This window comes from Muscardinus avellanarius (genome assembly GCF_963383645.1).
Source record: "Muscardinus avellanarius genome assembly, chromosome: 6".
Taxonomy (NCBI): Eukaryota; Metazoa; Chordata; class Mammalia; order Rodentia; family Gliridae; genus Muscardinus; species Muscardinus avellanarius.
This window is the reverse complement of record NC_137791.1, coordinates 79,758,593-79,773,942: the sequence shown is the minus strand read 5'-3', so window position 1 is coordinate 79,773,942 and position 15,350 is coordinate 79,758,593. Positions and strand designations below refer to the sequence as shown.

The 15,350-nt window shown below is 40.4% G+C and overlaps 1 protein-coding gene across 1 annotated transcript in view; it reads left to right on the top strand.

Moving 5' to 3' along the window:
- Positions 1-8,094, top strand: part of AFM (afamin) — a gene marked incomplete at both ends in the record, with an annotated part of 38,768 nt that extends 30,674 nt beyond the window's left edge. The window contains 3 exon segments of the mRNA XM_080697221.1: positions 2,110-2,333; positions 4,676-4,808; positions 8,080-8,094. Of these exon segments, the coding sequence (XP_080553347.1) occupies positions 2,110-2,333; positions 4,676-4,808; positions 8,080-8,094 (372 nt within the window).
- Positions 8,095-15,350: the final 7,256 nt, after the last annotated feature.

Sequence of the window (15,350 nt, the reverse complement as noted above, 5' to 3'; positions counted from 1 at the left end):
TTAATTTTTTTTTTAATTTAGGAGAGTCCCCTTGTTTTTGATTATGATGATGATGATGATTTTTTTTTGTGGTACTGACGGTGGAACCCAGGGGCTTTTCTACCTCTGGGCTACACTCCCAGACCTATTTTATACTTTGTTTAGAAACAGGGTCTCACTAAGTAGCTGAGGCTGGCTTCGAACCTGTGCGATTCTCCTGTCTCAGCCTCCCAAGTACTGGGATTACAAGTGTGCGCCACCACACCCGGCATTTTTTGATTTTTTAAAGTATATGCTGTGTATGCCGGGCGTGGTGGTGCACGCTTGTAATCCCCGTGCTTGGGAGGTAGAGACAGGAGGATCGCGCAGGTTCGAAGCCAGCCGCGCTGGTTTAAGAGACCCTTTTACCAAAACTAAAATAAAATAGGTCTGGGAGTGTAGCCCAGAGGTAGAAGGGCTTCCAGGAACCCCAGTACTGCAAAAAAAAAAAAAAAAAAAAAAAAGTATATGCTGTGTACCTGACTAGCCTTAAAAAGATAAAAAGAGTATTTTTCCCTTATTGATTTAAAGTGGTTGTCTAGCTCTTTTCTTTGTTTCCAGCATTATCAAGTGAAGAATATGTCAAGTTTTTCTTTTTGATCCCTGTGTGAAGACCCTAAGAAGCAAAAGAGAATGTCTTAAATATTTATCTAGGATTCTGTAGATCATCTTCCTTATTTATATGAGAAGTGAGAACTGTTAGAGAAAATGATTTAGGAATCCCAATATTGTTTCTGGATAACATGGGAAAACTTTTAATTTTTTTTTTTTGTGGAATTGAGGATTGAACCCAGACACATTCTACCTCCCAAACATACTCCTAGCTCTTTAATTTTTTTAGGTACTGGGGATGGAACCCAGGGGCATTCTACTTCTGAGGTACACCTCCAGCCCTATTTTTTATTCTTTATTTTGAAACAGGATTTCACTGAGCTGCAGAGGGCCTCACTAAGTAGTAACTGAGGCTGTCCGCAAATTGCAGTCCTTCTGTCTCAGCCTCGTGAATGCTGGGATTACAAGCGTGAGCCACCATGCCGTTTTTTTTTTTTTTTAATTTGATTTTTTTTGTGTGTGTGTGTGGTACTGGGGGTGGAAACCAGGGGCTTTTCTACCTCCGGGCTATACTCCCAGACCTATTTTATATTTTTCTTGGAAACAGGGTCTCACTAAGTTGCTGAGAGCCTCATTATGTAGCTGAGGCTGGCTTCGAACATGTGCGATCCTCTTGTCTCTGCCTCCCATTTTTAAAAAACTTTTTTAAAAACAGCCTCCCTCTTTTAAAAAAATTAGGGCATTGCTAGGTTGATGAGAGGCTCGCTTAGTCGCTGAGACTGTCTCAAACCTGCAATCCTCCCATCTCAACCTCCCAAGTCCTGGGATTATAGGTGTGTATCCCCGCACTTGGCTGAAGTCTTCTAATTTTAAGTACTGCTACAAATTATCTCTCTTGCTCCAAGAGTTCAGAAGGAAATTATTACTTTCAGCCCAATCTCTTTAGGCTTGGGGTAGAAAGTACCAAGGAAGGGATATTTTAAAAATTAATTATTTATTTATTTTCAGGTCTGGGGATGGAACCCAGGGGCATTTGACTTCTGAGCTACACCCTCTGCCCTATTTTTTATTTTTGAAACAGGGTCTCACTGAGTTGCAGAGGACCTCACTAAGTAGCTGAGGCTGTCCACGAACCGCGATCCTCCTATCACAGCCTCCCAAATGCTGGGATTACAAGTGTGCGCCACCACGCCTGTCCTCAAGGAAGGGAATTTATCTAAGCGCCACAGTGTTAGCTCCACTCTCTGTTGGCTGTTTGTAGTCCTCTGCTCACAACTAAAAGTGTGTGTATATGTAGGAGAAATCAATCTGTGGGCATTCATATTACAATAGTCACATTTTCATCATACCGCCATTTAGGACCCCAGCCTTCACTTTTCCTCATAAATAGTACTGTGTTATGAGTGCATCCAATTTCCTGAGTATGGTTAACAATTAACAATGATCTTAGAACAGTATAACTATTCATCTAATCATATTTTCAAACTCCTCCATTTATGTTTCAAAAGCATATCAGAGTTCTAATTCTCACTGGTACAGGCAGATTTAGTTCTTGGAGAACTGTGTGGAATAAATGAAAACCGAGCCATCAACCCAGCCGTGGATCACTGTTGTAAAGCAAACTTCGCCTTCAGAAGGCTCTGCTTTGACAGCCTGAAAGCCGATGAGATGTACGTGCCGCCCACAACCTCTCAGAGTTTGCTTGCCTCTCCTGCAGACTGGTGTCAGGCTCAGAGTGAGGAGCTTCAGAGGAAGAAAGACAGGTACGGATGTTCTCTTCCACTCCTGGCTCTCTTCTGCCTGAAGGCACACCATGTATCCGTGGGAAGGTTTATCACATGGGGTATGTGATTCTGTTCTTCCCACCAAACCGTCAACTCTCTCCTGCTCGGAAGACTCCAGTGTGGATTTAACATTGTTCTTTCTAAACACCATTGTTTCTAAAGCTGAGGTAGGCGCCTCATCTCCTTTCTTAGAGTCTTGGAGCCTCCAGCAGACTGCGGTTTGGAAAGGTGGGTTAGGGCAACAAAGAAAGAAACCGGTAAGATCATAATGAATTTAATTGTCTTCAAATTTTAAAAAATTTTATTTAGGATTTTATTGGTATGATATGAATATACATTGTAGTGAGATTCAAAGTGATTCATCATATATGCCCAGACCATCTCTTGGTGTTTTCCTCCTAATCATATCTAGCTGCCCCTCCTCCCTCCTCAACATGCTAGCAGGGTTGTTAGTGATTTCTTCTTATGGGAGCATAATATCATTATTTGGTCTGTTTCTTCCTCGAGTCCATTTCCCCTCCCTCCCTCCCTCCCTTCCCCGATCGCAATCGCTTTCCACTGTTCTACTGGTCTCATTCTGTATAATCACGGCGTCCCTGTCCTTTCCTCTGTTCTCTCCAGCTTCCACACACGAGAAAAACGTGCAACCCTTGATTTTGTGAGTCTTGCTGACTGCACTTAGCATTGAGCTCTCTGCTTCCCCTCGAATTAGATTTTCTTTTCTTTCTTTCATTTTTTTCCTTTTTTTTTTTTTTTTTTTTTGTACTGGGGATGGAACCCAGGGGCATTCTACCGCTGAGCTACAGCCCCAGCCCTATTTTTTATTCTTTATTTTGAAACAGGGTCTCAATGAGTTGCAGAGGGCCTCACTAAGTAGCTGAGACTGGCCACGAACCGCGATCCTCCTGTCTCAGACTCCCAAATGCTGGGATTAAAATCCTGTGCCACCGTGCTCAGCTTGCTTTATTTTGAAACAGTCTCACTAAGTTGCAGAGAGGGCCTCACTAAGTACTGAGGCTGGCCTTGAAAATGCGATCCTCCAGTCTCAGTCTCCTAAATACTGGATTACAATCTTGTGCCACTAGGCCCAGCCCAAATTACATTTTCTTAAAAAATGACATAGCTATTTATTTGAGGATCTCCTTTAATGTTGGGGGAAAAAGGAGGCTCAAAAGGACAGTGATTTTACTTGCATTTTTTCAAGAAATAATTTAAATGTCAAGAAAAAAAATTTAAGTATATTTAGACCATATATATATATTATTTCGGGTCTGGGGATACAACCCAGGGGCATTCGACCTCTGAGTTACACCCCCTGCCTTATTTTGAAAACAGGTCTCACTGAGTTGTAAAGGGCCTCACCAAGTAGCTGAGGCTGTCCGCGAACCGCGATCCTGTGGTCTCAGCCTCCTAAATGCTGGGATTACAAGCGTACGCCACCACGCCTGGCTTTAGATCCTGTCAATATTAAATGTAGTGCAAACAGCATTGCTACTGACAAAGGGGGAATGGAGTTGTTCTGGACAGGAATTTAGAGAAAGATCAAATGTAGTCATTTATTTCCTGGTATAGGCACAATAAAGGCATAATACACATTCATATTTTGATACCATTTTGTCTGTAGTTATATAATTCTACAAAGAGTCCATTTTTATAAGTTTAACAGGAAAATTTCAAAAGACTCTTACAAAAATGGAATATTTTAGCCAAGCAAGGTGGTGCACACCTGTAATCCCAGTATTGGGGAGGCTGAGACAGGAGGAACGACAAGTTTGACCTTACTGACTCGAGACACTGGTATGTAAAATGGCAGGTATAACAACCTCTCTGACCCTGTTTCATAAAAAGAAATGTAAGATGGTTATGGTGGTACATGCCTATAATCCCAGTACTTGAGAAGCTGACACAGGAGGATCGCAGGTTCAAAGCCAGCCTCAGCAATTTAGCAAGGCGCTCAGAAACTTAGTGAGACTATTTTAAGATAAAATATAAAACAGGGCTGGGATATGGTTCAAAGGTAGAATGGCCCTGAATTCAATTTGCAGTACTGCCAAAAATCAATCAATCAATCAATCAATAAATTAATAAATAGGGCCAGGGGGTATAACTTAGAGATAGAACACCTTTGGACTCAATGCTCAGCATGTGCGCACACACACACACACACACACACACACACACACACACACACACACATCTTTTAACTTTTCATATTCACCCAAGTGGAGACCTCGAAATATAGTTGTCTAACAAGCAGTTTGGAGAAGAGGAACATCAAAAGAAACTGCTAATCAATTCTCTGTGACACCTTTGAGCCACAGGTTTCTTGTTGACTTAGTGAAGTTGAAGCCGGAACTCACATTTGAGCAGCTACAGTCTCTGTTTGAAAATTTTACCACTGCACTGGAGAAGTGCTGTGAAGCCCAAGAGCCGGATATCTGTTTCAGCGAGGTGGTAAGTGTAGCTCTTTCCCACTGAAATCAACTGCTGTCTCTACCCAAATAAACTCAAACAGAACTCCCCTAGAACCCTACCTCCTCTGCAGTGCCTAGGAGTCCTGCGTTTGAGAGTGCAGATGCTGTTCACTGATATGGAGGCACCTCTCCAACAAAGGCTCTGGGCAGTGTACTGTCTTCTCTATGACCACAAGGTGTAAGAAATGCTGTTGGGAAATCCTAGGTCCTAATCTCACAGCTTTTGTCATATTATTTAAACTGAATTTCAGTTTGTAACGATCCTTGAGTTATACTCTTGGTCCTTGCTCTTTTGTTTTGAATGATGTAAAAAGTCTTTTGAATGATCTTAAAAAGTCAAAGTGAAGCCAGATTGGTGGTGCACGCTTGTAATCCCAGTACTTGGGAGGCTGAGACAGGAGGATTGCGCAGGTTCGAAGCCAGTCTCAGCTACTCAGTGAGGCTCTCAGCAACTTAGTGAGACCCTGTTTCCAAATAAAATATAAAATAGGTCTAGGAGTGTAGCCCAAATGTAGAAAGCCTCTGGGTTCAATTCTTAGTAACACACACACACACACACACACACACACACACACACAGTCAAAGTGACTTGCAAAGGAAATCAGTATCTGCTCTGAAGGGAGGAGAACGGGAGGATATTCTAAGGCAAAGCCTTTTGGAGGCTGCTGTCCCACCTTCCTGGGCCTTTCCAACCTCCCTTGGCAGAGTGCAAGGGGCAATGAAGGTAAGGCAGTGGGGAGGGGGAATGTCCCCTGCTTCCTCTCACTGTAGTGACCGCGAGTCCCAGCCTCTGTACCTGTGGTGTGAGCCTGTGACCTGTGAACATCAGCCCCATGGATGGCTCTGTGGAGGGGCCTGCCCATCATTCCCCAACTTCCTTTCTCATTCTCTTTCCCAGCAGCAACCCTCCCACTTCAAAACTCCCAGTTCACACCCACTCACAGCTACAACATGTTATTCTGACTGAGAGCCCTCTCCTTCCATCAGTGAGTGCTTAGTCTGCTAAAATTTTTTTTAGCACAAATGATTAGCTTTTTAAAGATAGGCTTAATTTAAATGAGAGGATATTAATCAAAATCTAACATTTACCTAGGTGAGTGTGTGCGTTAGGACCATGGGAAGAAAGAAATCAATCTGTTATCAGTTCATAAAAGGCCTTATCCTCAAGCTTCCTTGAAGAATGAATGTTCTCTGTCTTCCTATACAATGTAGAAGTGATTTAAATTTCCACTCCAAAACTGAGGGTTCATGTGCTCCTCTAATTTATTTATTTATTTATTTATTTATTTATTTATTTATATATATTTTGTGGTACTGGGGGTGGAGCCCAGAGGCTTTCTACCTCCGGTCTATACTCCCAGACCTTTTTTATATTTTATTTAGAAACAGGGTCTCACTAAGTTGCTGAGAGCCTCACTAAGTAGCTGAGGCTGGCTTCGAACCCGTGCGATCCTCCTGTCTCAGCCTCCCAAGCGTGGGGATTACAAAGCAGGCCACCATGCCTGGCATGTGCTCCTCTAATTTAAATACTACTATTGTAAACTTTTCTTCTTATGCTTTTCTTTTATTTTCACCTCTCAAGGTCCCAAACTTGGCAACTAAGGCCAGCCCGCTTGAGAACATTAAGTAAAAAGCACCGCAGGTAATCCCCTCTGTCTCTATCAAACGTTAATGGTACTTGTAGCTGATCTACTCCCTGCCCCCACCCCGTGCTTCAGTGTCTATTTCCAGTCTCTGTGCTCCCAAGCTCTCAAGTCCTAATATACAGGTTTCAGTCATCTTTTTCTAAGAGTCCTTTTTTGAGGTTCTCACTGTAGTTTACTGAATTGAGGTGCAATTGACATGCAAACTAAGAGTTTTGCTGCAGCATTTACATAAACAAAAATAAATATGTTTGTGATTTCAGCTGGGTGTGGTGGCGCACACTTGTAATCCCAGCATTTAGGAGGCTGAGACCTGAGGATCGCGGTTTGCGGACAGCCTCAGCTACTTAGTGAGGCCCTTTGCAACACAGTGAGACCCTGTTTCAAAATAAACAATAAAAAACAGGGGAGGGGGTGTCACTTGGAGGTAAAATGCCCCTGGGTTCCACCCCCAGACACGCAAAAAAAATTATATGTTTGTGATTTAAAAAACTCTATTTCCCTCAATTTTGGAGTGGAAATTTAAATCACTTCTACATTGTATAAGAAGACAGAAAACATTCATTCTTCCCCCAGACCCCCTCCCAAAAATATGTTTGTGATTTAAAAAACTCTATGTATATATACACATATATACACATATATGTATGTATATACACATACATATACAATACCTTTTCTCTTGTACTTTGTGTAAGACTCATGACAAACTTTTAGAACAAAATGTTGCATAGATATAGCAATGATTTTCAGCATCAGAAAAGAGAAAGCTGGTCCCTCCCCAAAAGAGGGTGGTTTGCAACTATGAGAGGCAATATATAACTACCATTGACTATTTTATTTATTTATTTATTTATTTATTTATTTATTTATTTATTTATTTATTTATTTATTTTTTGGTGGTACTGGGGTTCCTGGAAGCCCTTCTTCCTCCGGGCTACACTCCCAGACCTATTTTATATTTTTGAAACAGGGTCTCTTACGCCAGCACGGCTGGCTTCGAACCTGCGCGATCCTCCTGTCTCCGCCTCCCAAGCACGGGGATTACAAGCGTGTGCCACCACGCCCGGCTGACTATTTTATTAAATATATGACTTTAGCCAGGTGTGGTGGTTCACACTTGTATTCCCAGCATTAGGGAGGCTGACACAGGAGGATTGTAGTTTGCGGACAGCCTCAGCTACTTAGCGAGGCTTTTTGCAACACAGTGAGACCCTGTTTCAAAATAAAGAATAAAAAAATTAGGGCTGGGGGTGTTGCTTGGAGGTAAAATGCCCCTGGGTTCCACCCCCAGCACTGCAAAAAAAAAATTATATATATATATATATATATATATATATATATATATATATATATAAATTTCTGAACTATACCCCCAGTCCTATTATATATATATATAAAATTTGGAAACAGGATCTCACTAGGTTCTGAGAACCTCGTTAAGTTGCTGAGGCTGGCTTTGAACCTGCGACCCTTTTGTCTCAACTTCTAAAGTACTGGGATTACAGGTGTGCACCATCAAGCCAAGATAGATATATAACTTTTTATTACTCAAGTTATAACATTCATATTCTTTTGATGCATAACATACTATTTTTTTCTTTTCAGGAAACACCAGCTTAAGGGCTTCCTATCTGTCCTGTGGTGAATTTCATTTCCTGAGAAGAATGAAGCTAAAGAATTGTTCTGTAACCTTTACTTGAAATCATGTTGTCATAGCAAGCAATAAAACAAAATTATAAAGTCATTTCTCAGACTGATGTCTTTTTTGAGCCTGGTCACAAAGACGATTCATTCATTCTGCCAGCGTCCTTCACACACAGTTGTCCCCGCCTTCTCCTGTGGAAGTCAGAACGGGCCCTGTGTGGACAGAGCATTCCTAGCTCCTGTTCCTGTCTCTTCTGGAAGAAATGGGGCATCAAGGACATGCTCCTTCATGACTACCACTGACTCTATTCACAGCTGGCATTTATTGAATGTTTCCAGAGTACCAAACCTTCTTCCTCTCTCCACACTACCTCCATGTTGCATGCCTTATGGAATCTGTTGTCTGGAACTCAGGCACTGGCAACAGTGGCATTCTTTGCCTTTTTCCCTCCATTCCATACCCAAATCCTTGTTAGGTTGCAGTGAGGGAGTGAGCTCAGGAGAAGAAGGCTGGTTAGGAGCTTATGGCCTGATTTTTCTGGCTGCCCTCTAAACTCCCAAGGATTTATTAAAGATCACAAATGAGGATATCCAAAGTCTTTTTTTAAACCAATTTAAGCTTTTTTTTTTTTTTTCAGTATGGGGGATGGAACCCACGGGCATTCTATCTCCGAGCTACACCCCTGGTCCTTTTTTATTCTTTTTTATTTTTTGAGACAGGGTCTCACTGAGTTGCAGAGGGCCTCCCTAAGAAGCTGAGGCTGTCTGTAAACCACAATCCTCTGGTCTCTGCCTCCTGAATGCTGGGATTATAAGCGTGTGCCATCACGCCTGGCCAATTTAACCATTTTTTAATGCCACAGCTCAGTGACATTATGTACATCCCAGTAGCTGTGAAATCATCATACCTCTGGACCTGTTCCATCATCACAGACTGACTCTCACAGAGTTCTTGTGGTATAGTGTTTAGAACATAGTCTCTTGGACTCTTATTCATTTCAACAAATATTTATTAGACTCCTACTGTGTGTCAGACATTGCAGATGCAAATGTGAGGCAGATGGACATGGTTCCTGTGTCTCGCTGAGTCGGAGAGAAGACAGCAGGCTAGCAGTCATCTGTGCTGTCGCAGGTGCAGAGATGACCAAGAACCCCCGGTGGGGCACACTGGCACTGTGTTCACTCTAAGCTGAAGATGCAGGGTGAGGGAGCTTCAAATTCCCACTGCTGTCAACTCTCCACAGAGCCTCAGACAATTGCTTGCATTCTGACCTCCATTCCTTTGTGAAGGATGGGATAATAATCACATCAGAAAGGCTTAGAAAATGAATTAAAATCACTCTATAATCAACACAGTACATTGTCCAGCACATGACAGGTTTGAATTCATGAAGTTATTTTGTCCATTGACCATTTTTCCTAAATACTCTTATTGACCATTGAGAATAAGGAAAAAATTTTAAACAATAGATAATAGATTTAACAAATAGAAGTGAAACATAGCACAGTTAATTTAATCTCATACCTAGTATTGGATTCTGCTCTACTGTTTGAGGAGCAGATCTGAAATCTGAGATCCAGAAAACTTCCTATAGACGCTTCTATCATTGAGGAGCCTACCATACAACACTCCACTGCCATGCCAAAAAACACACTAAAAATTTCAGAAAAACACACTAAAAATTTCAGAAAACCAATAAATACAAGGGACAGGGAAAAAGAAGATTAGAAGACTGACCAGAGAGCAGAAAAGAAACCCGCTTGCCTTGCAGCACTGGACTCCAGAGATGAAAAGGAAAACAAGGGCCTGAAGTGAGCAGCTGCAGATTGACGGGGTTTTAGCCATCAGTTTTTCCTGTGCAAACACTGGCTACAACTTCCAGCAGTGGTGGCCAAGCTCACCATGCCCTTCAGGGATCCAGACCAGCACACACCAAAATTGTAATTGAAGTTGTGGTCCCTACAGGAAAACTCCCAGCGCAGCACCCCCAGGAACTAGTGCAGCTGCAATAAACTCCCTGGGTCTGAGACTTTGCAGTTCAAGACAGTGAAGGAGTAGGGGTGACTGAGATTACCATACCCTCCAGAGATCCAGAGCGGTGCTCAATAACACCATAAGGGAAATCATGTTCCCACAGGAAAATGCCCAGCCTGATGCCCCCAGGGACACCCTCACAGCTGCGATAAACTCCCTGGGTCTGAGATTTTGTGGTTCAACCTGGAGAAAGTGGGAGTGGGCATCTGCTGTTGGATGTAGCAGAGGCTCAGGCAGGCTCAGATTCTGATCAGTGGAAAGTATGGGGGGAGACCTATGCTTAACACTAGACCCAACCAGTAGGATCTCCAGAATCACCACAGACCACCTAATCGTGGTGATTGGGGAGAAGTCAGACCAGCTCAGCCTTAGCTGTGGAGAAGAGAGACTCTAACATTGACTTTGGTCTCAGAGGTATACACAGCCAACAGAGGCAGGGAGAGACGGAGACTCTAAATCTGTGGAAAACATGGAAGGTGACCTGTGCTTAACACTAGATCCAGCTCCATTGATACCAACCATCTGCATAGACTGAGAAAGAATCAGAGAACAAGAATCACAACAGGAAAGGTGCTGGTGGCACTCAGTATAAGCACAGAGAGAGACTTCAGAGGCCCTGTGTGCTGAATAATTATTTATTTGTAGAGTTGCATTAATTTGTTGTTGAGGTTGTTTTGTTTTTTGTTTGTGCGTGTGTGTGGTGTGTGTGTGTGTGTGTGTGTGTGTGTGTGTGTGTGTGTGAGACAGAGTATATGCCTGTTTTTTTACCCTCTTCCCAAACCCTCTCCCAAGCTTCTTCCCTTGTACATACCTACTCTCTTCTATCCCTTTTCTTTTTTTCTCTCTCTTTTGCTCTTCCTTGTCTTGTATTAAATCTACTTCATATCACTATACTAGAAATGCTACATTGGTTACTAGAATACTACTACATTTTCACCATCTCTAATCTCTAGTATATACTACATTACCAAACTCATACTCTCATTCTATTCTTTTTTTTGATTGATTAATTGATATTTTATTAGTGCACTATATTCATACATCATAATGGGATAAAAAATCTTTTGTAGACATACATGCACACATCACCCAGTTATCCCCTACCCAATCCCCACCCCGTTCCCTCCCCTCCCTCCTTCCCATGCTTGGCTTAGTGGTTGACATCTAGTATTATAGCAATTTATCCAAAATTAACAATGATAGTCTCACATAAACAGTTTCATTTGTCTGATACCAAGCTTTTGATGACTTAAAGATAACATTTAAGTATTTCTTTTTGCTTTCTTTCTTAGCAGAGAATATTTTTTTCTTTTTTTTTTTTTTAGGTGAAACTATTATACATTTATTTATTTATTTTTCAGAAAAAATCTATCCTAATATGGAATATGGACTCTAGATACCCAAAATGATCTCGAAAAAGAACAAAACTAGAAGATGTATATTTTCTGATTTCAAACCTAATAAAGCTACAAAAATTGAGACAGTGTAGTACTATTCTAAAGGCAGATATATAAACCATTGGAGTTAAATAAAAGTCTAGAGATAAATTGTCAAGTTATTTTGACAAGGTTTCCATGAACATTTGGTGGAAGAAATAATAATCTTTTAACTAAATATTGTTGAAAATAATAATTACATGAAAAAGAATAAAATTGGACCCTTACCTAACACCATATACAAATATTAACTCAAAATAGGTAAAAGACCTAAATATAAATCTTAAGACTATAAACTTTTAGAAGAAAATCTGGGTCATTAAACCTCAAAACATTGAAATTGGCAGTGATTTCTTGGATATGATTTCAGTGGCACAGGCAACAGAAGGGTAAACAAACTCCCTAAAAAATAAAAAAAAATTGTATATCCAAAGACAATGTAAACAGAGTTAAAAGTTACTAATAGAATGGGATAAAATATTTCCAAATGCTATATCTAAAGGTATATTAATATTCCAAACAGAAATCCTAAAAATTAGCAACAATAAAAGCAAACAGTACAATTTAGAGATAGGTAAAAGACTAACATAAATAATGAATCTCCACAGATAACCAATCTTAGTTGTCTGTTGGATGGAAAATCTTGTTTCTCTGGTTCTGGTGTGTGTTACCTATTTCTTCTTTGTAGTTAATCTCTTTGAGTATTTTCTCTAGTGCTGGTTTTGAAGACATAAATTCCTTCAGTTGCTGTTTGTCATGGAAGTTTCTTATTTCCCCATCTAATTTGATAGAAAGTTTTGCTGGGTAGGAAATTTTTGGCTGGGAGTTGTTTTCTTTCAGTTTGGAATATGTTACTCCAAGCCCTTCTGGCATTCTTGACTTGGTTTGGAAAGTCTGGAGTGATTCTAATTGGTTTGCCTCTGAATGTCACTTGGCCTTTTGTTTTTGTTGCCTTTAAGATTCTCTGCTTGGCTTCCACATTGGTCATTTTGACAATTATGTGGCATGGGGATCCTCTACTCTGATCCTGTCTAAAGGGAGTGCTATAAGTTTCCTGGACCTGGGTATCGACCTCTTGCTCTATGTTTGGAAAAATTTCTGCTATTACTTCCTTGAAGAGATTGTTGATCCCTTTGGTTTCACCTTCTTTTCCCTCCTCTATTCCAATTATTCTTAGGTTAGCTCTCTTAAAATGGGCCCATATTTCTTCAATGTCAGATTCTTGCTGTCGGATTTTTTTTCTAAATTAGAAACTGTGCATTCATTTTTGGAGTGATCATCTTCTAGGAGTGAGATTCTATTCTTCATGTGGTGTAATCGGTTGTTTATACTTTGAATTGAGGCCTTTACTTCATTGATTGCATCTTTTATCTCTTTTTGGCTCTCTCTGAATTCTTTTCAAAACACTTCTATTATTTCTACAGTTATTTTCCTGATTTGATCTTCTAGAAATCTCTGAATTTCTGTTTTATCGGGTTCTGATGTTGTGGGGTGTGGGCCTTCATTGCTCCATTTTTATTCCTCTTTCCCATGATTTTGGAAGTTTGTGCCTTCTCTGGGTTCTTCCCTGGGTCACTACGACTTCATTTAAGGTGCTGTGGATCTGGAGTCTGTGGTATCTCAATCACCACTACTCCTTTACTGGGTTGTATCACAAAGTCTCAGACCCACCGAGTCAATCGAGGCTGCTTTAGACCATGGGGGGTGCCAGGTTGGATGTTCTCCTGCGGGGAGTTGTGACTATGGTGTGATATATCTGCCACTACCACTCCCCCACTGGGTCAAGTCCCTGGGAGACTTACAGGGACTTGAGAATTACAGAAAACACTTCCACTCAGGTTCCACCCCCCCCAACCAAAATACTTAGGAATAAACTTAACCAAGGAGGTAAAAGACCTCTACAAAGAAAATTATAAAACACTGAAAAAAGAAATCAAAGAAGATCTTAGAAAATGGAAAGATCTTCCATATTCATGGATAAGCAGAATAAATATAATCAAAATGGCCACCTTCCAAAAGTGATCTACAGATTCAACGCAATATCCATTAAATTACCAAGATATTCCTCACAGATATAGAAAAATCAGTCCTAAAATTTGTTTGGAACAACAAAAAATCCAGAATAGCCAAAAGTTCTCAGCAACAAAAGCCATGCAGGAAGAATCACAATAACTGACTTTAAACTATACTACAAAGCCATTGTAATAAAAACAGCATGGTACTGGCACAAAAACAGATAAACAGATACGTAGACCAATGGAGCAGAATAGAAGACTCAGAAACAATCTACACACTTACAGCCAATTGATTTTTGACAAAGGGCCAAAAGCATACACTAGAAAAAAGATAGCCTGTTCAACAAATGGTGTTGGCAAAACTGGTTTATCATATGCAGAAAATTGAAAATTAATTCCACTTTCTCATCTTGCACAAGAGTCAATTCAAGATGGATTAAGACTTGGAAATTAGACCAGAGACCTTGAGGCTCCTTGAAGATCAGGGCATAGGTCGAACATTGCAACACATAGACACAGATAAAAACTTTCTCAACAATACTCTACAGGCACAAGAAACTAAAAGGCAAATCAATATGTGGGATTCCATGAAAATGAAGAGCTTCTGTACAGCAAAAGAAACTATCAAGAACTTCAACCTAGAGCCAGCAGAATGGGAGAAGATTTTTGCCAACTACTTCTCCAATAGAGGACTAATATCTAGAATATATATAGAACTCTAGAAACTCCTCACTAAGAAAACAAATATCCCAATCAAAAAATGGGTAAGTGAATTAAATAGACACTTCATGAAAGAAAAAATTCAAATGGCCAATATATTCATGAAAAAATGTTCAACATCATTAGCAATCAGAGAGATGCAAATCAAACTACCCTGAGATTTCACCTAATTTAAACTAGAATGGCAATTATTCAAAACACATACAATAACAAATTCTGGCAAGCATGTGGAGAAGTGGGAACTCTAAAACATTGTTTGTGGGATTGCAAATTAGTGCAACCACTTTGGAAAACAGTATGGAGAATCCTCAGAAGAATGGGAAAGAACTTACCATTTGGTCCAGCAATGCCACTTCTGAGTATCTACCCACAAGAAAGGAAACCAAACTACCAAACTGATACATGTGTATCTATGTTCATAGCTGCACAATTCACCATAGTCAAACTATGGAACCAGGCAAGATGTCCATCAACAAATGAATGGATTACAAAACTATGGGTATGTACACAATGAAATTACTCAACCACAAAGAAAACCACAATTACATCATTTACAAGAAAAGGGATGGAACTTGAGGACATTATGCTAAATAAGATTAGTCAGTCACAAAAAATAAGAATCGATGCATTCACTGATATGCGAAAGCTAGGGAGAAATGGGTAACCGGAGGAACTTTAGATGAAGAAGGAGACTCTATAGATGAGCAAATAAGGTGACCTAAATGAGGGGGTGGAAGTGGAGGAAGAGGAAAATTCTCTAAAGCATATGATATACTTTAACAAACATATCAAAGTCAATCACTAAGTCATGCATGGGAAGGAGGGAGGGAGACAGAATGGGGTGGGAATTGGATAAGGGATAATTGGGTGATGTATGCATGTATGTCTCCACCATCTTTTATCCCATTAAGATGTATGACTACAATGCACCAATAAAATTTTTCAAAATAAAATAAAGAATAAATAGAGCTGTCAATGTAGCTTGGAGGTAGAATGCCCCAGAATTAAATCCCTAGTACTACAACA